Genomic DNA, 25,745 nt, shown 5'->3' on the forward strand with positions numbered 1-25,745 from the left:
GAGAGGAGGGTAATGCTTCCCACTCCTCTGCCTGCCCTGGGAGCTCTGCTGAAACGCCCTGGATGGTGGCTGACTCCCTGCTGCGGTCAACTCTGAGTCAATAGCCTTTGCTCTTCTCATATGGCTGGTCTTTGTTTCTTTCCTCATTGCACACAGCACGCATGCTCAAAAAGACCTTCTGGAGGTAAAGGCAAAGCAGGGATTCCCCTTGCCTTCTCAAAATCAGGAACAAACCCATGTCAACCAGGTTGACACAAAGAGCTAGCAAGTCTACTCAGCCACGGGGCTTCTGATATGCACCTTCCATAAAATCTGCATGTGGGGTAAACTTTGAGTCTAACGACCCCACTGAGACTTGGTGGGCAGGGTGCCAAGGACCAGAACTCTTTCTGCTCTGTGATGTCCCTCCAGGAAAGCCATCTGCCCTGTCTTTCTAACCATGACCATGTGTGGAAGGTGGCAGGGCTGAGATCCATCAGCATCATGGACAACCAGCAAACCAAGGATGGCGCCTGACTAAAGCCAGCATCAGAGCTCACCCCTCACTGCACCCTGTGGAGTCCCAGAGCTGTGAGCACTGTGGTGCCTTCTCAGGTAAAGCCTGGGAAAGCCATAGGTCATCTCCTGCCTTTGTGTGGGAGGATGAACTGGGAAGGGGCGATTCTGGCTGCCCTGTGTCCTACCTGCTTGCAGAGGTGCCACTGGCGCTGGGCACAGCCTTCTTCCCAGAGTTTTCTGGCCGGCACCGATGTCGCTTGAAGCCTTTGGGTGACGAGGGCCCAGGACAGGAGCAGAGGACAGGAGGTGAGAATGGGCCACACACTACCACCAGCCCCCGCCTCACTGCTGCCCTGAGACCCACAGGCCTGTGTGCCTCTACCTGTCTGGGACCGATCTTTGTCACAATGGTGGGTTGGCCATTTTGTGTTGGGAAGTCTGAAACCAAAGGAAAGGGTGTGAGCTCTTCTACGATGACCATGGGGACAGCTCAGGCCGGGCTCTGAGCAGCATTCCAGTTAGTCCTCAGCACCACGTCAGTCAGTCCTGTCACGAGCCCCATTTCAGATGAGGAACTGGCGCTCTGGGTGGGTAAGCCCTTTGCCTGAGGTCACAGGCTCTCAGGGGTGGACTCACGTGGGAACCCCAGTGTGTGGGGCCCCAAAGCTGGTCCCTGAAGGTCCAGGGCCAGGGCAGGGGTGGCAGGGTCTCAGGTGCACCCTGGGGCCACTCACTGCAGGATCTTCCTGATCACATCCACAGCTGGGTCTTCAATCAGGGGCTTCCCCATGCGGCTCAGCTGGGCGAAGGACTCAGGGGTGACCACATCCGACTTGGCCTCCTCCTCAAGGGCTTCTGAAGATGTCAGGATGTCACTCTCTTGCTCCAGGTCCTTCAGGATGGTATTCTGCAGGCCAGAGAGAAGGGTCTGAGTGTGTAAGGACCGGCCCAGGTGCCAGCGAGGCAGCAGGTCGAATTCATGTTCCCTCCCACCCTGCCTCAGTGGAGTGGCTGCAGGCAAACTGACTGACCTCATTGAGCCACTGTTTTCTCCTCTGTAAAGTGATCTCCCTTACAGAGCCATTAATTCATTCATCAGTTTATTCATGCCTTTAGAGATGTTTCCCGGGTGCCTGCTCTTCACAAGCCTCTGCCCGTATTCTAGGAACACAGGGGCCAGGAGGCCATACATGTCCCCTCCCGTCTCAGAGTTTGTGGTTTAGTCAGAAAAGACAGACATTTAACTTGCACTCATACCAATAAATGCTTCTCCAAAACTGGGACCAGTGCTGTGAAAGAAAAGTTCCAGTATCTTCTGTGAGATTGAAGTTAGACCTGCAGATGTGCCTGGTCAATGTTTTTGACCAAATGGATGAGGGAATGAATGCCAGGCTGAGTGAGTGGCCAGCTCCCCTTGAGCAGGCTCCTAGAGAAAGTGTGGAATTGGTGCCCGCGGTGAGCACCTAGGCTGTTCTCTCTTTCATTCTGAGTCTCATCTTAGCAATGGCCTGTCAGTCCCTTGAGTGAAGGTCCTGGGAGACCTTCACTCAAGGTCTCCTAGTCACTCAATACCTTCATGCTAGACCCTTGGAGCCCCATTGCACCAGAGGTAGATGGATGCCTGGTGCTGGCTGCATGGTGGGAAGGGCCTCCCCATGGAAGGAAGGCTGGTTAAGGATTGGCAGTGAGAGCAGGGCCTAGCATTGCTCTACTCTGCAGACATTGGTTCTCGGGCCCTTCCCTGGAAGTTGGCTGAGCATCTCAGCCCATTGTGAGGTGTGGGCAGGAGTGGGGGTGATGCAGGCTCTGCCCATAGAGGCTTGCAGTCTCAGGACAGACAGCCTCCGAAATGGAGGCTCCACCGTTTGGCCTGCAGGCTGTTGGGGAAGTGAGAGGTACTATGGGCTAGGAGACCCCGACCCAGACCAGGGGGTGAGAGGAGGCTTGGTGGGGAGTGACATCTTAGGCAGAGTGAGAGGGATGAAGAGGCATGGAGGACAAGCCACAGAGGCTGCTGTGTGTCCAGTGAAAGGGTTTGGACTTTGCCCCAAGGGTGGGGGAGTGACATGGTCAGACCAGCCTCTTCTGGCCATATTCGGGGAACAGACCATGGGAGATGTGAGAGGATGTGGGCATCAGGCAGGCAAGAGGCAGGGGTCTGGATGAGGTGTTGGGGGTGCCATGAGGAGAAGCCAGGGCTGCCCCTGGGTGCAGGAGGGAAGGAAGAGGCTGAGAGGTGGGACTGGCTTGAGATTCCGTGGATAGGGTGAGTGAGGGTCCTGATGGAGCAGGGGAGATAGTGCCAGGAGCTGAGGGGTCTCCTCCGAGACCAATGCAAGGAAGTGGCCCACTGGGGACTCGAATCCAGCTCTGACTTCACAGCTTGTGATCTTTCCATGGCATCTCAGGAAGCCTGATGTCCTGCGGAGGCCTGGGATTCCCCTGTTCCCTTCAGCTCTGCTGAGCCCTGCAGGTCTCCTGGGAGCCCAGACAACAGCTCACCCACCCTTTCCTGCCACCCCATCCCATTCCTTACTGTAAAGACCAGTTCAGTCACGGACACCTTGTCCAGGCTGCAGTTAAGGTACTGAATCCTCTGGCTCAGTTTTTCTTTCCAAGTTTGGACGAAGCCGAGGAGTTCTTCTGTGGTCGCTGTCTAGTGAGAACAGGGAGGGAGAAAGCCCCAAGGAAGCAGACCGCAGGAGGGTGGGCAGACTCTGTGGGAAGCGCGGGAACAGGGGCTGGGCTGGTGAGGATGCCTCTTGGCTTGATGGAGGCTCCTCACATGCAGGGAGGGCCCTTGGGGATTGGGGAAGGCTGGGCTGGCTCTGCTAGGCGGCCTTCACTTCACAGTGAAGGACAGCACACCCTTCACTGATGGGGACATCAGGAGTTCTCTTCCTGGATCTACAGGTTCAACTCTGGGCAAACAACTTAAACTTGCTCAGCTTGGTCTCCCCATCTATAAGATGGGGACACAAAATATTCCCTAGGATCTCCTCTGGCTCTCACATTCTATGTTTAGAAGGAAACATTTGACCCAGGTGGCAAGGGCATGCAGGAGTGTGTAGGAGAGTGATCTGGCTATCTCCATAGCAATGTCTAACACTCCCTTGGAGCAGCACCCCACAGGTGTGCAGGAATGCGACTGCGACGATCTTCCCTCTTGCCACACATTCAAGGCACACTCTTGTCCCCTAATCATCCCTCTGCAGACTGTCCAGCCAGCCTCCTCCGTCAACACAGGAATGCCCGCACACCCATGCCCACATGCTCCTCACCTGGCTGGGAGGCTGGGCAAGCCCCTGGCACCCACCTAACACCCTAACAGGAGAGGACAGAGCAGGGGTTGGGAGGTGAGGATGTGAGAGACTGGATCTTTCTGTTCTGGAGAGGTGGAGCTGCCTTAAAGAGCCTGTTGAAGAGTTACAGCTGATTAACCTCATCTTCCCCCTGCTTCCCATTAGAGGGCTCATAAGGGACATCAGGCAAGTCACAGGCAAAATATAGGAGCCACCTTTGCTCTGCACATCTGCACTGCAGGGCAAGTAATCTCAGTGGATGTGTGGAAACAAGTGCATGCATATACATAACAGGGTTTAGAGTGCCTCTGTGCAAAATGAGAATAGCGAGAGGGACATTTATTCTGCAAACTATGCTTTGTGGGTGTTTACGTTTCTTTCAAGAGTCATGCAATATACTATATAAGAAAAAGCAATAAAGACAGAAAAATGTCCTCTCAGTGCTAATAATACAACTGCAACTCTGAGTCACTGAAATGGTAGAGAAGACAGAGAATGGTGAAGAGAAAGCTTCCCACTGCAGAGCCTTCAGGCTGGGGTGTCTGGTTCTGGGAGCACCTGGTTGGGCTGTTAAGGAAAGGTTCCCTGGTGTGGCCTGGGCGACAGGCCAGGGAGGATCGAGTTGAGCAACTTTAAGTCATTTGCCCGGAGTTGAACCCGTAGATCCAGGAAGAGAACTCCCGATGTCCCCTGTCATTGAAGGGTGCACTGTCCTTCACTGTGCAGACTCGGGGACACAGTCGGGCACTCATGGCAGAAAAACAGGCACGTAGACATCCAGAGACCTGCTCTGAGGATCAGGGCCAGGCAGATGCTTGGAACCACACTCCTCGCAAACTCTGCTTCAATTCATACTTTAAACAGAGAAAACCAGTTTCTGTGCTATGATCAAAAGAAGCAAGTGAGGCCGGGTGCGGTGGCTCACACCTGAAATCCCAGCACTTTGGGAGGCTGATGTGGGCGGATCAATTGCGGTCAGGAGTTTTGAGACCAGCCTGGCCAATATGGTGAAACCCTGTCTCTACTAAAAATACAAAAATTAGCCGGGCATGGTGGTGGGTGCCTGTAGTCCCAGCTACTTGGGATACTGAGGCAGGAGAATCACTTGAACCCGGGAGACAGAGGTTGCAGTGAGCTGAGACTGCGCCACTGCACTACAGCCTGGGTGACAGAGTGAGACTTCATCTCAAAAAAAAAAAAAGTGGAAAGTCAAACAAAAAGTGGTTGTTCAGGGGGCAGGGCCCTGCTTCTGTTATACTTCTGGGACTGAGTTCTCCTTATAGCAAGGGACACCTGGTGACATCCCAAGGGAGTGAGGTCAGAAGAAGGCAGACTCAGGCCTCCCCCAACTCTAGACACTGCTCCATGCTTGCCTGGGAGGGGCTGGGGGTGGAGAACAGTGGCTGCTTTCTCTTCTGTTCCTTTCTTCATTCCATGAAACAGGGGTTAAGTAGGAAGGCTCAGAGATATCCCCCCATCCCACCTTGCGCTGGAGAAATCCTACACACACATATAAGTTTATTTCATATTTATGATTCTAGCATGATATATCTTTATTATTCACACGCAGAATCTATTGAACACTTACGGTTTTCTCTCCCCTGGACTCTTGACAAGTTTTTATCTTGTTCTGAAGCTGTTGCAGAGAGAAATTTAATCCATTTGTTTGTGAATTGGATTTTGCCACCTAGAAAACCAGAGGTTCCGAGATTTTGTTTCTAGAATACATATTGTGATCTGGGAAATGTTCTGTGAAACATACCATCTGAGAAACTGATTAAGCACGGAAAAAAATGAAATCAGGGGAAAATATGCAGCTTTACCAGACACTAGATTGATACAAATTACAAAGACTTTTTTTCCTCTCTCAAGTAAGCGTCAAGCAAAATTGGCACCCCAGAGTGTGGTGAGGGAGTTGGGAGGGCAGGCTCTGCTTTAGCAGTGCAGGGCCAAGACTGTAGAGAGACTCCCTGGAAAGCTTCGAGAGCCACAGAAAGGTCATGCTCTGACCCAGGACTGTGGCTTCCAGGAGGCGCCCTAAGGATGCAGTCAGATTGTCCTGGCAAGTGCACAGGCTCTGCTCCAGCAGTGCAGGGCCAAGGCTCGAAAAACTCCCTGGAAAGCTTAGAGAGCCACAGAAAAGTCATGCTCTGACCCAGGACTGTGGCTTCCGGGAGGCGTCCTAAGGATGTGGTCAGACCGTCCTGGCTAGTGCACTTCTCACAGCATCACCTTTCATAACAAGAAGCGAAATTCACCAAATGTTCCTCCAGAAAGGAATGCTTAAGTAAAATGTCAACACATCCATGACAGAGACGCCATCAAAATAGTGTCTTTGCGGAATATTAAAATATTATACAGCTTATAAAACTGGTATAGATAGCAAGCAGCCAATTTTGGCATATCCCCATCTTTTCATGTATAGAAAAAAAGCTTAAAAAATAAATTGAAATCTTAAACAGGGGTTATGCTGTGTGGCAGAATTATGGTTTACTCTCTGTTTTGTATTTGTTCTATATTCCCAGTATTGTCCATGATGGACATGTATTTTGTTTATCACAGGTGTTAGATATTTTGAAATGCAACCCCTGTACACCATGAACAGTCCCCAAATATCAACTCAGAAAAAAGAATCAGTGCCAGCACCAGCTGGAGGCCCATTAGGAATATGCTCCTCAAACAAGAGTGTGGTGACATGCCCTGGAGCCGTGGGCTCTGCTGCCTGCAGCTGCCTCCTGCTCCTTCTGGAATGACTGGAAGCCGGTCCTGAGAGGTTCATCTGGGACCTCCACCAGAGCCTGCCTTTATTAAGGATTCACTGTGCTCCAGGGACTATGTCATGAGTTTAGCACATATCAGCTCCTTTATCGCTGCCATAATATTAGGAATTGCTTTTATGATTCCCATTTCACAGATGGATGAATTAAATGCTTCTTGGGGTGAAAGGGGCAGGAAGCTGGGTCTGGAGTCCCTATCTCAGAGCCTGGGATGCCAGCAAACCCTTCTTTTATCAAACTGTACTTGCCACTCCCAAAAGACAAGGCTGTCCTCCTCACCTCCGCTTGTCCTAGCCCTAGTGGGTCCTCAAACATTGTTCCCTGAATGGGCATTGACCTATGCCGATAACCCAGGCCCTTCATTTCCAGTGTACCCCAAGTCCCTCCCATCCCACTTCCACTCAGCTCTGGAATCAAAATGTGTCCCTGCGGACATTGTGCCCAGGCCATGATTCTCTCTCCCTCAGCCTCGCACTTCTGCCTCACTCCTACCCACCTCCAGCCTTTCTGTGGTCAGCAGCCAGGACCCCCACCCTCCAAGTTTAGCCCCGAGCACGCAGCCCCACCTGAACCCTTCCCAGGCCCCCACTGCCTCCCCACTGGTGCTCTCCAACCACAGAGCTCCCTACTCTCTCCCTCGCACTCTTGCAGTCCTGGGCTCCAGCCCCCTGGACTTTCTCCAGCATCTCTCCAGAACGCTTCACTCCTCACCGCCTACCTGGCTGGTTCCTACTTCTCCCTCAAGCCTCTGGAAGCCCCACTTTCTTAGCCCAGGTTAAGTTCTCTGGCCCCTCAATCCCCACGCAGCCACCTTCTCCTTCTGTTGCACGCGTGGCCTGTTTGTGGTTAAGGCCGTAAGCTCTGGTGTCGGTCAAACCCGGGTTCACATTTTGACTTTACCCTTTAAGAGCTCTGTATTCCTACCTAAGTCACTAAAATGCTGCCTCAGTTTCTCTCTAAAATGGGGATAAAAACAGTACTTGCCTCCTATAGTTCTTGTGAGGACTAACACAGCTAATCAAAGCAAGTTGCTCAGCAGGATGAATGGTGCTCAATAACTAGTAAACGTTAGTGGTTATTAAGATTTCATTTTTGGCCAGGCACAGTGGCTCATGTCTGTAATCCCAACACTTCGGGAGGTTGAGGCAGGAGGATCGCTTGAGCCCAGGAATTCAAGACCAGCCTGGGCAACATAGGAAGACTCCATCTCTACAAAAAATAGAAAAAATTAGCTGGGCATGGTGGCATGTGCCTGTAGTCCCAGCTACTTGTGGGACTGAGGTTGGAGGATTGCTTGAGCCCAGGAAGTTGAGGCTACAGTGAGCTGTGTTCACGCGACTGCACTCCAGTCTGGGTGACAAAGCAAGACCCTGTCTCAAAAAAAAAAAAAAAAGATTGTTTCTGTCTTCCTGGCTGGAGAGCAAGTCCCACGCACAGGACAGAGACTACACTGGCCTTCCAGCACTGGGGACAGTGCCTGGTGTGCAGGTGTGTGTGATAAAGATCCTTGATGAAGAATGAACCTATCCTACCTGGCACTTGATGTGCACTTGCAGATTCGTCAGCAACCGCTGGATTTTCTCTATGAAAATAAGGTCCACAGACAGGTTATGGAATTTGCTTTCAAACTTGTTGATGACATCATTGGCCTGCACAGAGAGATAAAGGGTAAAGGACAGGGGCTTAATCTGGACCTTTTGGACTCTGAAAGAGGAGGGGGACAGGCCCAGTGAATGGCTGGATGGAGGGCTTAGCCCTCCCTTCAGAGGGAGTTGAGCAAGGGATACTGTGGAACCGGTTGGCCTGGGGCCTGGCTGGGGGCCCCACCTGGTCCAGGTACTCGTTCTCCATCTTCTCCATGTTGAGCATGATGACACTGTCAACCAACTCTATCCGGGCAGCTTCCTTCTCCAGTCGGTGACACAGTGAATTGATTTCTTTAGGAGAAAAGTTGCCTCCCTCTGAAAACAATCTGAAAATAATCAGAGAGAAATAAAAGCCACGGATCAGACCTGAGAGTTCTGATCTATCCCAAATACTGTGGCTGACACACACTTTTAATCTAGGCTTCCGGTTAGAGTTCCAGATGTGGGAAAATGAATGCAGATAGCTTAAGGACAGGAGTAGGATTCATAAATGGTGCAGAATTTCCATTTTTGTCAGTTCATCAGGTTGGAGACCCTAACAGACCCAACTGAAACAAAATTCAAAATAAAAATAGCTTTCTTGGAACTGTGTAAAGGTAAGAATTCCACATAAACTTGCCAGGCGTGGTGGCTCATGTCTGTATTGCCAGAATTTTGGGAGACTGAGGCAGGAAAATCACTTGAGGCCAGGAGTTCAAGATTAGCCTGGGCAACATAGCATGACCCTGTCTCTACAAAAAGTAAAAAAATTAGCCAGGTGTGGTGGCATGTGCCTGTGATTCCAGCTACTTGGGAGGCTGAGGTGGAAGGATTTCTTGAGCCTAGGAGGGAGAAGTTGCAGTGAGCCGAGATTGTGCCACTGCACTCCAGCCTGGCTGACAGAGTAAGATTCTACCTCAATAAAATAAAATAAAATAAAAAATTCCAGATGAAGTGACACTAGAAGGGAGCTTGGGATGTGGGCAGCACCAGAAGCCAAGACTTTGCACCAGAGCCTTGGAGTTTCAGTCTTGATGACTGCACAGGTGAAGGGATAGCCTAGAGCTGGATCCAGAGGACAACCCTTGCATTATAAGACTGAGGAAGGAACGAATCCACCAGATACCAGGACTCTCACCTGTCTAGATCCAAGGGCAAAGAGGACAGAAAAGATCTCTCTCCCCTGAAAATTAATCACACAAACTAGACTTCACATACATTTACAAAATGAATTCATGTTCTCTGGAGTGACCCAAAAAACCTCAAGCAGAGAATTCTAATTGGTCCTGGGTAGGTAGTGCTCCTTGGCTACCCAGCAGAAACAAATAAGGATTCTCTCTGAAGGAATGCAATGCCCAGTCCAGGCCTCAAAGAATGCCACAGATAAAGTCCCAAGGAAAATGAGTGACTCATAGCTTAAAAAATTGATAAGGAATCAAGATACAAGATACCATGCATGAAAAACAGTGAAACAATAGAGAACAGAAACTGACCTCCCCCAAACCCTCAGATATTAGAAATATCAGATATAGACTATAAAATAACGAGGCTTAAGATGTTTAAAGGAATAAAAAGTAAGCTTCAAAATATGAACAAGGAGCAGGCAGTTTTGAAAAAGTATCAAATATAATTATAAATGGGCAGAGAGTGGTGGCTTACACCTGTAATCTCAGCACTTTGGGAGGCAGAGGCAGGTGCATCACTTGAGGTCAGGCATTCAAGACCAGCCTGGCCACTATGGTGAAATCCTGTCTCTACTAAAAATACAAAAATTAGCTGGGCATCGTGGCACACGCCTGTAGTCCCAGCTACTCGGGATGCTGAGGCAGGACAATCACTTGAACCCAGGAGGTGGAGGTTGCAGTGAGTGGGGACTGTGCCAGTGTACTCCAGTCTGGGTGAGAGAGTAAGACTCTGTCTCAAAAAAAACAAAACAAAACAAAACATATATATATATATATATATATGTATATACACACATATATACACACATATATGTATGTATCTACAAATGGAAGCTATAATAATTAAAATTGAAAACTCAATGAACAGATTTGCAGGAGGTTCAACACAGTCACAGAGTGAATCAGTGACTAGGAAAAATAATACAAAGAAATTAGCTAGAATGAAGCTAAAATATGCAAGATGGATGCAGAGATAGGCAAGGTAGAGATGATTAACATGTCAAATTATAGTTCTAGTTTTTGCTACTTTCCAAATTTTCTTTAAAAATTCTATTTTTATAATCAGAAAAATCTTAATATTTAAAACAAATGCAAGCTTTGTAGATACTGACACGGAAGGTGCCCACTGTTGGGGCTCAGAAAATGATACCAAAAATTTGAACTTAAAACTGAGAGTACTTGGGGAGCAGCAAACGCAGGGAAGAGCTTTCTCTAAAGTTCACCTATCTACCTAAAGGCTGGATCCTCCAGAAGATACTCAACTGTTGTGAATCCCTTCCCCAGATAACTCATCAACCAGGAGAAACTGATGCATAGTTGTAGGAAGGAAGACTGGAGTTGACACCACACCCAGAGCCCATACAGAATTGGTCCCAGGCTATTGTCTGTTCTTTGGGTCCATTAATCTCCCCTAAACATCATTTACCCTTCCACTAAAATTTCCTACATCTCCCATTTCTCACTCTCCTTTGAAGAGGATATTTAAGATTCAACCACTTGGCCTTTGTTTGAGTTTCAAACTTTGTGTGACACTTGCACGTTAATAAATTGGTGTGTCTTTTTCCCATTAATCTGTTTATCGTCTTTATTGTTTTATTGTTTGTTTGTTTGTTGTTGATGTTGTTGTTGTTTTGAGATGAAGTCTCACTCTGTCTCCCAGTCTGGAGTGCAGTGGTGCGATCTCAGCTCACAGCAACCTCCGCCTCCCAGGTTCAAGCAATTCTCCTACCTCAGCCTCCCAAGTAGCTGGGATTATAGGCGCCTGCCGCCACGCCCAGCTAATTGTTGTATTTTCAGTAGAGACGGGGTTTCTCCATGTTGGCAAGACCGGTCTCGAACTCCTGACCTCAGGTGATCCACCCGCCTCGGAATCCCAAAATGCTGGGATTACAGGCGTGAACCACTGTGCCTGGCCTTGTTTTATTGGCTCAAATTGTTGAAACTTCAGGGGTGGAAAGAAAGTTCCTTTACTCCCTACATCACCATGATTTGGTGATGGTGGTAGTGGGGGGCTGTGGGTCAGTGTGTGTACTAGTATTCCATTTCTGTACAAAACTAATAATGTTTTGCTCATGTATACATAAGTACAGGCACATAGAAAATATATTTTTGGAGGGCTTCCACTTTGTGCTTTATATACAATCTGTGTTTGATTATGCTGTAATGATTAAAAGATTTGTGATTTTTAAAATAGCATAAGCCTTAAAAAATAAATATAGCCTTTCAAAAATGTCAAAGACTAAATCTAGGATTACTTTCATCCAGGATTCAGATTGCAGGGGTAAAAATAAGGGGAAAGAATGGCCAATAAACACATGGAAAGGTTAACATCATTAATTGTCAGGGAAATGCAAATCAAAACCACAACGTAGAAACACCTCACACCCATTAACAGGTCTATTATAAAAAACAAAAAACACCAGAAAGTAACAAGCGTTGGTGATAATGTAGAGAAATTGGAACCCTTGTGCATTGCTGGTGAGAATGAATATGGCGCAGCTGCTGTGGAAATAGTACGAGGGTTCCTCTCAAAGTTAAACATAGAATTACTGTTTAATCCAGCAATTCCACTTCTAGGAAATAACCAAAATAATTAAACCCAGGACCTTCAACAGGTATTTGTACACCAATGTTCCTACCACCATTATTCACAATAGCCAAAAGATGGAACCAACCCAAATGCCCATCAAAGGTGAATGGGTAAACAAAATGTGATCTATACACACAATGGAACATTATTCAGCCTTAAAAAGGAATGATTTTGTGACACATGATACATGATACATGGATGAACCATGATACATGGATGACACATGATTTTGTGATACATGACACATGATACATGGATGAACCTTGAAGACAATATGCTAAATGAAATGAGCCAGACAAGAAAAGGACAAATATATGATTCCACTTATATGAAGTAGCTAGAGGTTTCAAATTCATAGAAACAGAAAGTAGGGTGGTAGTTGCCAGGGGCTGTGGGGAGGGAGGAATGGGGAGTTCTTGTTTAATGGTACAGAGTTTCAGTTTGGGAAGATGAAAAAGTTCTGGTGACCAATGGTGGTGATGGTAGCACAACGACCAGGATATCCTTAATGCCACTGATCTGTGCACCTAAAAATGGTTAAGAGTTAAGTTTGATGTTATGTATATTTTGTTAAAACTAAAAATTAAGGGGGAAACAAGACCACATCCCAATAGAGAAACTCAGGTGGCCTGAACAGGCCCTGGACACTGGCTCCCACCTGCAGTGTTTGATGAACTCAATATTTGAGTAGCGGAGTTTGCCCAAACTCTCCTCCAAGTACTGCCGGAAGCTGCGCAGGGACACCTGGGTGACATCAACATAGCTAAGCAACTCCTGGTGCAGTGTGTTGCTGAGAATGACCAGCCTGTGGGAGACAGAGGAGGAACAGGACAGTGATGGGGGACAACCCTGGGGGACAAGGGAGAGGCAGGTGGTGATGGTGATCAGCCTAGGGGATGTGGGAGGGGCAGGTGGTAATGATGACCAGCTTGGGGACACAGGAGGGACAGGTGGTGATGGTGAGCATCCTGAAGACATGGGAGGGGAAGGTGGTGATAGGTGACCTTCCTGGGGACACAGCGCTGATGGGTGACCAGTTTGGGGGGCATGAGAGGGAAGGGTAGTGGCCTGGGCCTGAAAGGAGGACATCCTGGGAGTCTATTTGGGCTCCACAAGCTGTGCCCAGCTGCCCAGCTTCTCTGGGTAGCAAAGGGGGCAGTAGAAGGAAGTTCAAAATTCCAGTGTCTGTAGGACACACTCTGGGTGTGCTGGATCAGAGGGCATCCTTCTCTCTCTGACCCTTGCAATCAAATTGGTGAAAGAATCCCAGAAGATCCTACTGGATCTTTGTCTCTGCTCCAGTGGGCTGTGTCTGACCCCCAGCAAGGTGGCTCCTGCACCCATGATCCCCTAAAAGAGTGCCCTGAGAGTGTCCTCTTTACAACCAAGTCCACCAGAACCAGCTGTCCCTCATGTGCCTGATGGCTGCGTAGACACTTGCCAGTCCCTGGGACCTGCCTGAGGCCTCCATCTCATATCCCAAATGGCCTCTCTGGAGCCCCTTGCTCTGCCCTGAGCACACTCCTACACTGAGCTGAGCCAGTGCTCTTTCAGTGATTGTGGAACGCAACCCTCTCCCATCTTTCTCCATTCAGGGCTCTTCTGAGTTCATATTCAATGCTGCCTCCTGCAGGAAGCCCTCCCTGATTTTTCCTGAGGGAAAGTGGTCTTCCCCACCACTGATATTTCATAGTACTTGGTTTGCACCCTTGCATGCTGCCTGTGTGTATTCTTTGCTCTCTGGCTGCTCACTCCCTGCCCTCCCACGCAATATTCCACACAGAGTTTGACTTGACTCTCTTGAAGAGTTTAACTCGAAAGAAGGCTCTGGAGGTGCCTTCTGCTCTTGTGTCTACAGGGAGTGGGGCTCCTTTGAAAGGACCAGCCAAACTGAGATTCCAGAGCCACATGACTGGGGTGGAGACTCCCAGGAGCCCGTACTTTTGGCTTCTGGTAGCATTCAAGAAGATGTGCTCCATGTCATAGATCTTGAGGCGGAAGTTTTTGCTCCTCACGTTTTGCTCTTCTTGGAACTGGCAGAACATCAGCCGCTCCTTCTTCAGCGTCTCGGTCACCCCAGCACAGTGGCTGTCCAACCGCTCTTGATGAAGTAAGAGCTCCGCTGAAAAAGCATTAAGAGAGCTGGGGTCCCTGGGACCCGACTTACCTCAGCATGTTGCCTTCCTGGAACAAGGCCCGTCTGCTGCCTCTCCCGGGCCAGCTGCAGAACAGGAACAATTCAGGTCAAGGCCCCTTGTCCTGCCCCTGTTGCCTTCATCAGGGCTTGGGCTGGAGACGAGGCCTGGCCATGAGCAGGGAGCTCCTGTTGGTGGAGACACCCTGCCCGGAGCAGAGGGAACACAGCCAGGAAGATGGAGAGTCTGGGGAGCAGCCGAGTAGCAGGCAGGATGGGCAGGGGGTGCTGGGGAGGGCTGAGATCTAGGTGAGAGGGTCTGGGGGAGGGTAACAACAAGTACAGCACTGAGCAGTCTGGGTTTGCTCCTTAACATCAGCAGATACTTATGTCCAGTGAGCCTGAATTCCAACTGTCTTCCAAGGTGGAGTGGCAAGAACAAGGACTGGGCTTCCAGGGATCCATCATAGGCCTTTAGGTGAGCAGAGAGTCCCTAGAGCCCCCAACCCTGACCACCTCCCATCTGACCCCACTATCATCTGAAGTGGTGGAAGTGCTGTGGTCCCAGCTCTGCCAAAATGACTGGTGAGATGCTAGGACTTCGCTTCTCTCGCCTTGTTTTCCACACTGTGTATTGGCTCAGGTGGCCTGGGAACGAAAGGGAGCCAGCCTTCAGGGAGCTTCTACTCAGTGCATGTAGAATCCTTTTTATTCCTCAGTGCATTTAGCACACACATTTTCCAGATGAGAACAATGAGGTTCCAAATGCCACACAAGTTGCCTGAGCCCGCAAGCACTGGGATTCAAGGCCAGTTGTCAGCTTGCACAACTCCTTCCCCGCTCCAGGAATAGGAGTTTGTGTGGGTTAGTGACGGGGCTCTCTGATAGCTCTAAAGGGCTTTGAAGGAGCTGGGGTATCATTTGGGTGAAAAACCAACAGTCATTGAAGAATCCTACTGAAAACATCCCCCCCGCTCCCCGCCACATTAACAGAGCCCACCACGTAGGTGTGAAATGCATGTATTTTTAAGTATGATAAATGATAAAGTAGAAATAATGGCTATCACTTTTGGAGGCTGTATCTTGTACCAGGTGCTCATGATTCCTTACTATACCATTTAAAAAGGGTTTATTACCACCTCCTTAACGTCTCCATCAACCCCTTCTGCAGGTGAGAGAGGGATCAGAGAGGTCAGGTAACCTGTACAGGGTCGCACAGTCACAGGAGTTGAAACTGAGAGCTCTAATTCCTGAGCTATGGGCTTGCCTCTAGAATACCCACTATGCAGGTGTGTATCTGACAGGTGTATGAGGAGATCTGACATTCAAGAGCTAAAACAGTACAACACTCTGTTTTCAACTCTAACAGCCTCTTGGAAAAAAATGGAAATGAGAAAAAAATCTCGCAGGGGGATTCTGAGTACCACCTTTCTCTGCAAGCCTCGGAGATGTGAACCCTCGTGCGCATCTTCCATGGTGTGATGAGAACATGCTAAACGTTGCATGGTACAAACTGGGACAGCTAATGGACATGGAGCCACAGTGGAGCAGACATTGAAGGAGGGGCTGGGGGCACGGCAGACATTCCCAGGCAGTATCTGTACCTGCCCTGACGTTGTGGATGTCTTTTTCAATCTGCTGGGCTCTTGGCTGGTGCAGGTGCAGATGCAGCTCCAGTTCTGAATCCAGCTCATTGACTTTGGTGGCCACGGTGACCCGGGTGTTGAGGGAACACTGGTCAAACCACTTCTCGAGGTGCTCGAAGAAGCCAGCTCGAAGTCTGAGGGAGAGACCAGCCAGAGTCAGCCCTGCCAGCAATCATGTCCTATGAGAGGTCTTTCCATATGGAGCCCAAAGGGCTTCCCCGCTTCACTCCTTTCCCTCATTTCATTTCCCAGCTACATTGCATTTCATTGTGCAAATGGACCTTTACTCGTTTAACCGTACCACTGCTGGAGGACATTACGTATGTCAGATGTAGAAGTGTTTCTTTGGATAAATGACCTTGAACTGTAGTTGCTGAATCAAAGGTTAAAACACATTTGTGGTTTTGGCAGATATGGCCAAACTGTTTCCACTAGAAGTCAACTTGTATTCTCATCAGCGATGTTCCTATTTCTCCACAGTCTCAGAGTGTATTGTCAGATGTCTAAGTTTGACAATTTTGTCATATTATGATTGAGACTGAGCATATTTTCATGTGTTTAAGATTATTTAGGCTGGGCACTGTGGCTCATGCTTATGATCCCAGCACTTTGGGAGACTGAAGCAGGAGGATTGCTTGAACCTAGGAGTTAGAGACCAGTCTGGGCAACATGGTGAGACCCCATCTCTACAAAATATTTACAAAATTAGCTGGTCATGGTGACATGCGCCTATGGTCCCATCTACTCAGGAGGTTAAGGCTGCAGTGAGTCATGCCACTGAACTCCAGCCTAGGTGACAGAGTGAGACCCTGCCTCAAAAAAACCCAAGAGTATTTAGTTTCTTTTTCTGTGTACTGTCCATGAATGTCTTTTGCCCAATTCTCTGTTGTGAATAGTGGTTCTTTTTTACAAATCAATTTCTAGGGGCTCCTCATATACTGGGGACATGAGGGTCATTGACTTTGATGTGAGTTGCAAATGTTGCTTCTCAGCTTATCATTTCTTCCTTTTTAAAATTTATGATGCTTTTTTGGCCATGTATTGTTAAGATGTCAGTTTCCAAAAACTGACCTATAGATTCAATGCAATAACAAGAAACAACATTGCAGCAGACGTCTTATGGAAACTTGAGCTAATTTTAAAAATTATGTAGAAAAGGCCGGGCGCGGTGGCTCACGCCTGTAATCCCTGCACTTTGGGAGGCCGAGGCGGGCGGATCACGAGGTCAGGAGATCGAGACCATCCTGGCTAACACGGTGAAACCCCGTCTCTACTAAAATACAAAAAATTAGCCGGGCGCGGTGGCGGGCGCCTGTAGTCCCAGCTACTCGGGAGGCTGAGGCAGGAGAATGGCGCGAACCCGGGAGGCGGAGCTTGCAGTGAGCCGAGATGGTGCCACTGCACTTCAGCCTGGGCGACAGAGTGAAGACTCCGCCTCAAAAAAAAAAAAAAAAAAAATTATGTAGAAATACAAAGGGCCAAGAATAATGGAGGGAGAAGACTAAAGTTGGAGGACTTACACTATCAGATTTAATTAAGACTTAGTGTAAAGCTGTAGTAATCAAGCAGCGTGAAGTCATTGGATAGGCACACAGAGAACTAGAAAAGACACGTGGCAGAGCAGTGGGGGAGAGGAGAGTCTCTTCATTAAATGACCCAGGATCAACTGGTTATCTATATGGGAAAGAAATGAATCTTGACCCCTATTTCACACCATAAACAAAAATCAGTTCAAGGTGGATTTTAGATGTTAATATGGAAGTTGAAAACAATCACATTTTAAATATGTAACATTGGAGAACATCTCCATGTCCTTGGGGGTAAGGCACAAAGTAAATTAACCTTAATTAAAAAATTGATGAATTCGACCTTATTAGAAATAAGAACTTCTGTTCATCAAAAGATATAACTTGAAAGAGAGTAAAAAAGGCAAGTGCAGAGAGGGGATGAATATTTGCCATTTATTTATCTGACAAAGCCTTATATAGAATATATAATTTAATTTTTTTTTGAGATGGAGTCTCACTCTGTCTCCCAGTCTGGAGTGTAGCAGCACTCTCTTGGTTCACTGTAACCTCCGCCTCCCAGCTTCAGGCGATTCTCCTGCCTCAGTCTCCTGAGTAGCTGGAATTACAGGCGTACACCACCACGCCTGGCTATAGAATACATAATTAATTCCCATAAATTAATAAGAAAAAAGACAGAAAATCGACCAGAAAAATAATAGGCAAAAGATTTTGCTAGGCATTTCACAAAAAAGATAACCAAATGGCCCAACGAGTATTTTAAAAAGAATACAATATCATACTCATCAGGAGAATACATACTAAAACCACAATGAAACGCCACTATAACCATACCAGAATGGCTAAGATAAAAACCACTAACAATGCCACTGAGGTTGTGGAGCAGTTGAAGTTCTCATATGCTGTTGTAAGCTGTAAAACTATTAAAAACCACTTTTGAAAACTCCTTGGTAATATCTTTTGGCCGTATCTCCTACAGATGGATATGGACACACACTCTGTGAGTCAGCAGTTCCACTCTTAGTTCTATATGTAACAGAAACGTATACATATATTCACCAGAAGACTTGTACAAGAGTGTTCGGAGCAACATTATTGGTATATTGGAAAGACCAAATGTGTATCAGTAAAATGGATTAATAAAATGGATTATATTTTTTTTATAATGGGACACTATACAGAAATAAAAACTGAACTCTAGCCACATTCAATAATATATATGTCTCGTAAACATAATAAAAGAGTGAGTTCTGTATGACTTAATTTAGATAAAGTTAAAAAATAAGCAAAATGAACTCAGAAGTTATAATATTTGTTATCTTTGGGGAAGACAGAGCGGTGGCTTGGGATGGGTATACAAAGTGGGTTCCTGAAGGGTTGGTAATTGTTCTATTTCTTGTGGGCTTTGGGTGTCAACTGTGTCATATTTGGGCAATTCATTGAGCTATACACTTATGACTTTCATAATTTCATAAAGGCATGTTATCCTTCAGTATGCAAACCCAATCAGTTGGACACATAATTTTTTTCTGGTCAGTCATAAGGCCAGATAGCATAGTGGTTGGTGCAAGATTCTGGAGTTACAGGGTCTGTCTGGATTCATATCTTGGATCAAACTGCTTTCTGTCATGGAGATCTAGGCCAAATGACTAACTCTCGGAGCCTCAGTTTCTTCAACTGTAAAATGGAGTTAATTATGGTACCTCTCTCACATTTATTAAGGGGATTAAATACACTCGGTAAATAATAGCTCCTGTGATAGTCCTTGCTGACCTTTGTCCTATCTGCTATGGAGAGGGCAGATGATGGCCTCTGGTAGATTGAGAGGGATGATGTTTGAGTCAAGAGACATTTCCAAGGTGAGATGCCGCTGAGGTGTAGGAGAAAAAGCCCAAAGGCCTGATTGTACTCCTTTCATTCCTTATCTCCAGCCTCCTGCCCATGTTACATATGGGAGGTGAACGAACCAGGAGATCTCTAGCTGATGAGTCCTCCTACGACATTGTAGAGGCAGGAGGACAATGAGAATGCCATCCAAAAGGCAAACACAAATGTCCACATTTGATCCAAACTCAAACACAAAGGCCCAGAAACTTGGGAGTTAGGGGAAGTAAATTCCCCTGGGTGGGAATTTATTTGGGGTTATGGGTCATTTCTCTATTCTTCATTTTTCTTATATTTTCTGCAACGAAACTCTTTGGTAATATCTTTTGGCCATGTCTTCTAGCAATGGACATGGATATACTCTATGAGTGAACAGTTCCATTCTTATATTTTGCACATATTGAGTACAAAATGCCATACATGAGATATTTATATTTATGGTGTATATCTGTAGAATTAAAATAGAAAAAGAAAAGAAACCTTACGATTACAGATGTACCAGGAAATAGAACCCAAAAGTATCTGGCAGGGAAAACACTGTATCTTATGTTCAAGGCCCAAGCCAGCAGACAGCCTCCTGAGGTGGGTGCAGGGGGTCACTCTCACAGAAGATATCTGTGACTGCAAACAATTCCTGGATTTTGCCATTTTTTGATTGTGTTTCTCACCCCTACCTTCCTTCAGTTACCTATATTTTTTCCTTATCCAACTGATACCAGTCCAATCCTTTTCTTTTCTTCTTCTTTTTTTTAACATTTCACCTTGTTAACAAAACTCAGAACAACAGGATGAGAATAAAGTAGTTTTTTACTCACTGTTTCTTAATTTCTAAAATTAGTCTCAATGGAATTGTCACTTGTTCTATGAACTTGGCACTGGAAGTGTCGCTGATGAACATGGCTGAGAAGGTGGAATGGGACTTCCTGCAATGCTCTTCTTCTTCCAGGGGTACGAAGACAAAATATGTGTTTCTACTGGAGATTGTGAAGGACTCCATGTCCTCATAGTATATCTCCTCCAGATCCTCTTCCTTGTCTTCTTCCTAAGCAGGTAACAAGACTAAAGTTGACTTGATATCATCAAACGGACTTGGGAATGCCAACCATAGGTTCCTTGATATCAGAGGTTGTAAACCAAATTTTGGGCCAAGATTATGGCTGAATCTTGCCTAGGTTCCACACCCCTGCAACACACAGCGCTTTTAAAATTGGGAACTTCTACATAAAAATCTAGGTTTTAAAATATCAGAAAATATGTCAATTCTGAACCTGCATTCCCACATGGCATCTTTAGTTGGAGTTGAGTAATATCTGATGCACAGTCTTCATCATTTGTCATTATTTTACACTTGGTCTCCAGCCCTCTTTTCTATTACATGCCTGTAGGAATGTGAGTTTGGGATTCCTGCTCAAAAAGAAGTCTACGATACCAATTTTTCCACAACAATATAGGACATGATTCTTCTGCAATTCTATGATTATGAAATTCAAGTTATTGTTCTGTGATTTTGAATGTGTTTTGAGGACAAGATTTACTTTATGAGAGTTACTTCCCTGCACTCAAAGGAGAGCTCTGTCTGCCAGCTTGGATATGGAGCTTTTGAGAATAGGAAGAGAGAAGAAATAAACAGACCAAGGTGAAGCAAGAGAGTCTAAGTTGATCTATTCAATAAGGAGGAATTGAGAAGGAGAGAGAATCAGCAAGGGATAAGGAAAGCCACACAGTTGAAGAGTGACTTTAGAGTAGGTTGCAGGGAAATGAGGAGAGGAAAGTGAATTTTAGAAAGCATTGCTATGGCTGGGTGCAGTGGCTTACACTGGTACTCCCAGCACTTTGGGAGGCTGAGGCGGCAGATCATTTGAGGTGATGAGTTTGAGACCAGCCTGGGCAACATGGTGAAACCCTGTCTCTACTAAAAATACAAAAATTAGAGGTTGATTCCAAGATGGCCGAATAGGAAGAGCTCCGGTCTGCAGCTCCCAGCATGATCGATGCAGAAGATGGGTGATTTCTGCATTTCCAACTGAGATACCTGGTTCATCTCAGTGGGAGTGGTCGGAAAGTGGGTGCAGCCCACAGAGGGCGAGCCAAAGCAGGGTGGGGCATCACCTCACCCGGGAAGCACAAGGGGTCAGGGGATTTCCCTTTCTTAGCCAAGGGAAGCGGTGACAGACTGTACCAGGAAAATCAGGACACTGCCACTTAAACACTGAGCTTTTCAAACGGTCTTAGCAAATGGCACACCAGGAGAATATATCCCACGCCTGGCTCAGCAGGTCCCACACCCATGGAGCCTTGCTCGCTGCTAGTCCAAAATGCGAACTGTGAGGCGGAAAGCCTGACTGGGTGGGGGGACGTCTGCCATTGCTAACAATTGACTAGGTAAACAAAGCGGCCAGGAAGCTCAAACTGGGTGGAGCCCACCTCAGTTCAATGAGGCCTGCCTGCCTCTGTAGACTCCACCTCTGGGGGCAGGGCATAGCTGAACAAAAGGCAGCAAAAACTTCTGCAGACTTAAACGTCCCTGTCTGACAGCTCTGAAGAGACAAGCGGTTCTCCCAGCAAAGTGTTTGAGCTCTGAGAATGGACAGACCGCCTCCTCAAGTGGGTCCCTGACCCCCGTGTAGCCTAACTTGGAGACACCTCTCAGTAGGGGCTGACTGACACCTCATATAGCCAGGTACCCCTCTGAGATGAAGCTTCCAAAGCAAGGATCAGGCAGCAATATTTGCTGTTCTGTAATATTTGCTGTTCTGCAGCCTTCACTGGTGAAACCCAGGCAAACAGGGTCTGGAGTGGACCTCCAGCAAACTCCAACAGACCTGTAGCTGAGAGACCTGACTGTTAGAAGGAAAACTAACAAACAGAAAGGAATAGCATCAATATCAACAAAAAGGACATCCACACCAAAACCCCATCTGTAGGTCAGCATCATCAAAGACCAAAGGTAGATAAAAACCACAAAGATGGGGAGAAACCAGAGCAGAAAAGCTAAAAATTCTAAAAACCAGAGCACCTCTTCTTCTCCAAAGGATCACAGCTCCTTGCCAGCAACAGAACAAAGCAGGATGGAGAATGACTTTGATGAGTTGACAGAAGTAGGCTTCAGAAAGTCGGTAATAACAAACTTCTCTGAGCTAAAGGAGGATGTTCGAACCCATCGCAAGGAAGCTAAAAACCATGAAAAAAGATTAAATGAATGGCTAACTAGAATAAACAGTGTAGGGAAGACCTTAAATGACCTGATGGAGCTGAAAACCATGGCATGAGAACTATGTGACGCATGCACAAGCTTCAGTAGCTGATTCAATCAATGGAAGAAAGGGTATCAGTGATTGAAGATCAAATTAATAAAATAAAGTGAGAAGAGAAGTTTAGAGAAAAAGAGTAAAAAGAAACAAACAAAGCCTCCAAGAAATATGGGACTATGTGAAAAGACTAAATCTACGTTTGATTGGTGTACCTGAAAGTGACGGGGAGAATGGAACCAAGCTAGAAAACACTCTTCAGTATATTATCCATGATAACTTCCCCAACCTAGCAAGGCAGGCCAGCATTCAAATTCAGGAAATACAGAGAACACCACAAAGATACTCCTCAAGAAGAACAACCCCAAGACACATAATTGTCAGATTCACTAAGGTTGAAACGAAGGAAAAAATACTAAGAGCAACCAGAGAGAAAGGTCGGGTTACCCACAATGGGAAGCCCATCAGACTAACAGCAGATCTCTTAGTAGAAACCCTGCAAGCCAGAGGAGAGTGGGGGCCAATATTCAACATTCTTAAAGAAAAGAATTTTCAACTCAGAATTTCATATCCAGCCAAACTAAGCTTCATAAGTGAAGGAGAAATAAAATCCTTTACAGACAAGCAAATGCTGAGAGATTTTGTCACCACCAGGCCTGCCTTACAAGAGCTCCTGAAGAAAGCACTAAACATGGAAAGGAAGAACTGGTACCAGCCACTGCAAAAACATGCCAAATTGTAAAGACCATTGATGCTAAGAAGAAACTGCATCAACTAAAGGGCAAAATAACCAGCTAACATCATAATGACAGGATCAAATTCACACATAACAATATTAACCTTAAATGTAAAGGGGCTAAATGCCCCAGTTAAAAGACACAGACTGGCAAATTGGATACAGTCAAGACTCATCAGTGTGCTGTATTCAGGAGATCCATCTCATGTGCAGAGACACACATAGGCTCAAAATAAAGGGATGGAGGAAGATCTTCCAAGCAAATGGAAAGCAAATAAATAAATAAATAAATAAATAAAAGCAGGGGTTGCAATCCTAGTCTCTGATAAAACAGACTTTAAACCAACAAAGATCAAAAGAGACAAAGAAGGTCACTACATAATGGTAAAGGGATCAATTCAACAAGAAGAGCTAACTATCTTAAATATATATGCACCCAATACAGGAGCACCTAGATTCATAAAGCAAGTCCTGAGAGACCTACAAAGAGACTTAGACTCCCACACAATAATAATGGGAAACTTTAACACCCCACTGTCAATATTAGACAGATCAACGAGACAGAAAGTTAACAAGGATATCCAGGAATTGAAGGCTCTGCACCAAGCAGACCTAATAGACGTCTACAGAACTCTTCACCCCAAATCAACAGAATATACATTCTTCTCAGCACCACATCACACTTATTCCAAAATCGACCACATCGTTAGAAGTAAAGCACTCCTCAGCAAACGTAAAAGAACAGAAATCACAACAAACTGTCTCTCAGACCACAGTACAATCAAATTAGAACTCAGGATTAAAAAACTCACTCAAAACCACACAACTACATGGAAACTGAACGACCTGCTCCTTAATGACTACCAGGTAAATAATGAAATGAAGGTAAAAATAAAGATGTCCTTTGAAACCAATGAGAACAAAGACACAATGTACCAGAATCTCTGGGACACATTTAAAGCAGTGTGTAGAGGGAAATTTATAGCACTAAATGCCCACAAGAGAAAGCAGGAAAGATCTAAAACCGACATCCTAACATCACAATTAAAAGAACTAGAGAAACAAGAATAAACAAATTCAAAAGCTAGCTGAAGGCAAGAAATAACTAAGATCAAAGCAGAACAGAAGGAGATAGAGACACCAAAAAACCCTTCAAAAAGTCAATGAATCCAGAAGCTGGCTTTTTGAAAAAGATCAACAAAATTGATAGACTGCTAGCAAGACTAATAAAGAAGAAAAGAGAGAAGAATCAAATAGACACAATTAAAAAAATGATAAAGGGGATATCATCACTGATCCCACAGAAATACAAACTACCATCAGAGAATACTATAAACACCTCTACGCAAATAAACTAGAAAATCTAGAAGAAATGGATAAATTCCTGGACACATACACCCTCCAAAGACTAAACCAGGAAGAAATGGAATCTCTGAATAGACCAATAATAGGCTCTGAAATGAAGGCAATAATTAATAGCCTACCAACCAAAAAAAGTCCAGGACCAGACGGATTCACAGCCAAATTCTACCAGAGGTACAAAGAGAAGCTGGTCCCATTCCTTCTGAAACTATTCCAATCAATAGAAAAACAGGGAATCCTGCCTAACTCATTTTACGAGGCCAGCATCATCCTGACACCAAAGCCTGGCAGAGACATGACAAAAAAAGAGAATTTTAGACCAATATCCCTGATGAACATCGATGCAAAAATACTCAATAAAACACTGGCAAACCGAATCCAGCAGTACATCAAAAAGCTTATCCACCACAATCAAGTTGACTTCATCCCTGGGATGCAAGGCTGGTTCAGCATACTCAAATCAATAAACGTAATCCATCACATAAACAGAACCAAAGACAAAAACCACAAGATTATCTCAATAGCTGCAGAAAAGGCCTTTGACAAAATTCAACAGCCCTTCATGCTAAAAACTCTCAATAAAATAGGTATTGATGGAACATATTTCAAAATAATAAGACCTATTTATGACAAACCCACAGCCAGTATCATACTTAAGGGCAAAAACTGGAAGCATTTCCTTTGAAAACTGGCACAAGACAGGGATGCCCTCTCTCACCACTCCTGTTCAACATAGTGTTGGAATTTCTGGCCAGGGCAATCAGGCAAGAGAAAGAAATAAAGGGTATTCAATTAGGAAAAGAGGAAGTCAAATTGTCCCTGTTTGCAGATGACATGATTGTACATTTAGAAAACCCCATCATCTCAGCCCAAAATCTCCTTAAGCTGAGAAGCAACTTCAGCAAAGTCTCAGGATAAAAATCGGCCGGGCGCGGTGGCTCAAGCCTGTAATCCCAGCACTTTGGGAGGCCGAGACGGGCGGATCACAAGGTCAGGAGATCGAGACCATCCTGGCTAACACGGTGAAACACCGTCTCTACTAAAAAATACAAAAAACTAGCCAGGCGAGGTGGCGGTGCCTGTAGTCCCAGCTACTCGGGAGGCTGAGGCAGGAGAATGGCGGGAACCCGGGAGGCAGAGCTTGCAGTGAGCTGAGATCCGGCCACTGCACTCCAGCCTGGGGGACAGAGCGAGACTCCGTCTCAAAAAAAAAAAAAAAAAAAAAAAAAATCA

The 25,745-nt window shown here is 46.1% G+C and overlaps 1 protein-coding gene across 1 annotated transcript in view; it reads right to left on the reverse strand.

Moving 5' to 3' along the window:
* CCDC180 (coiled-coil domain containing 180) overlaps positions 1 to 25,745 on the reverse strand; it is an 85,752-nt gene that overhangs the window by 13,485 nt on the left and 46,522 nt on the right. Inside the window, 11 exon segments of the mRNA XM_025359439.1 lie at positions 684 to 811; positions 813 to 936; positions 1,233 to 1,405; positions 3,035 to 3,154; positions 5,389 to 5,487; positions 8,110 to 8,226; positions 8,405 to 8,549; positions 12,635 to 12,781; positions 13,918 to 14,098; positions 15,715 to 15,890; positions 19,982 to 20,208. Coding sequence (XP_025215224.1) covers positions 684 to 811; positions 813 to 936; positions 1,233 to 1,405; positions 3,035 to 3,154; positions 5,389 to 5,487; positions 8,110 to 8,226; positions 8,405 to 8,549; positions 12,635 to 12,781; positions 13,918 to 14,098; positions 15,715 to 15,890; positions 19,982 to 20,208 — 1,637 coding nt within the window.

Source organism: Theropithecus gelada, chromosome 15, assembly GCF_003255815.1.
Source record: "Theropithecus gelada isolate Dixy chromosome 15, Tgel_1.0, whole genome shotgun sequence".
NCBI classification, from domain to species: domain Eukaryota; kingdom Metazoa; phylum Chordata; class Mammalia; order Primates; family Cercopithecidae; genus Theropithecus; species Theropithecus gelada.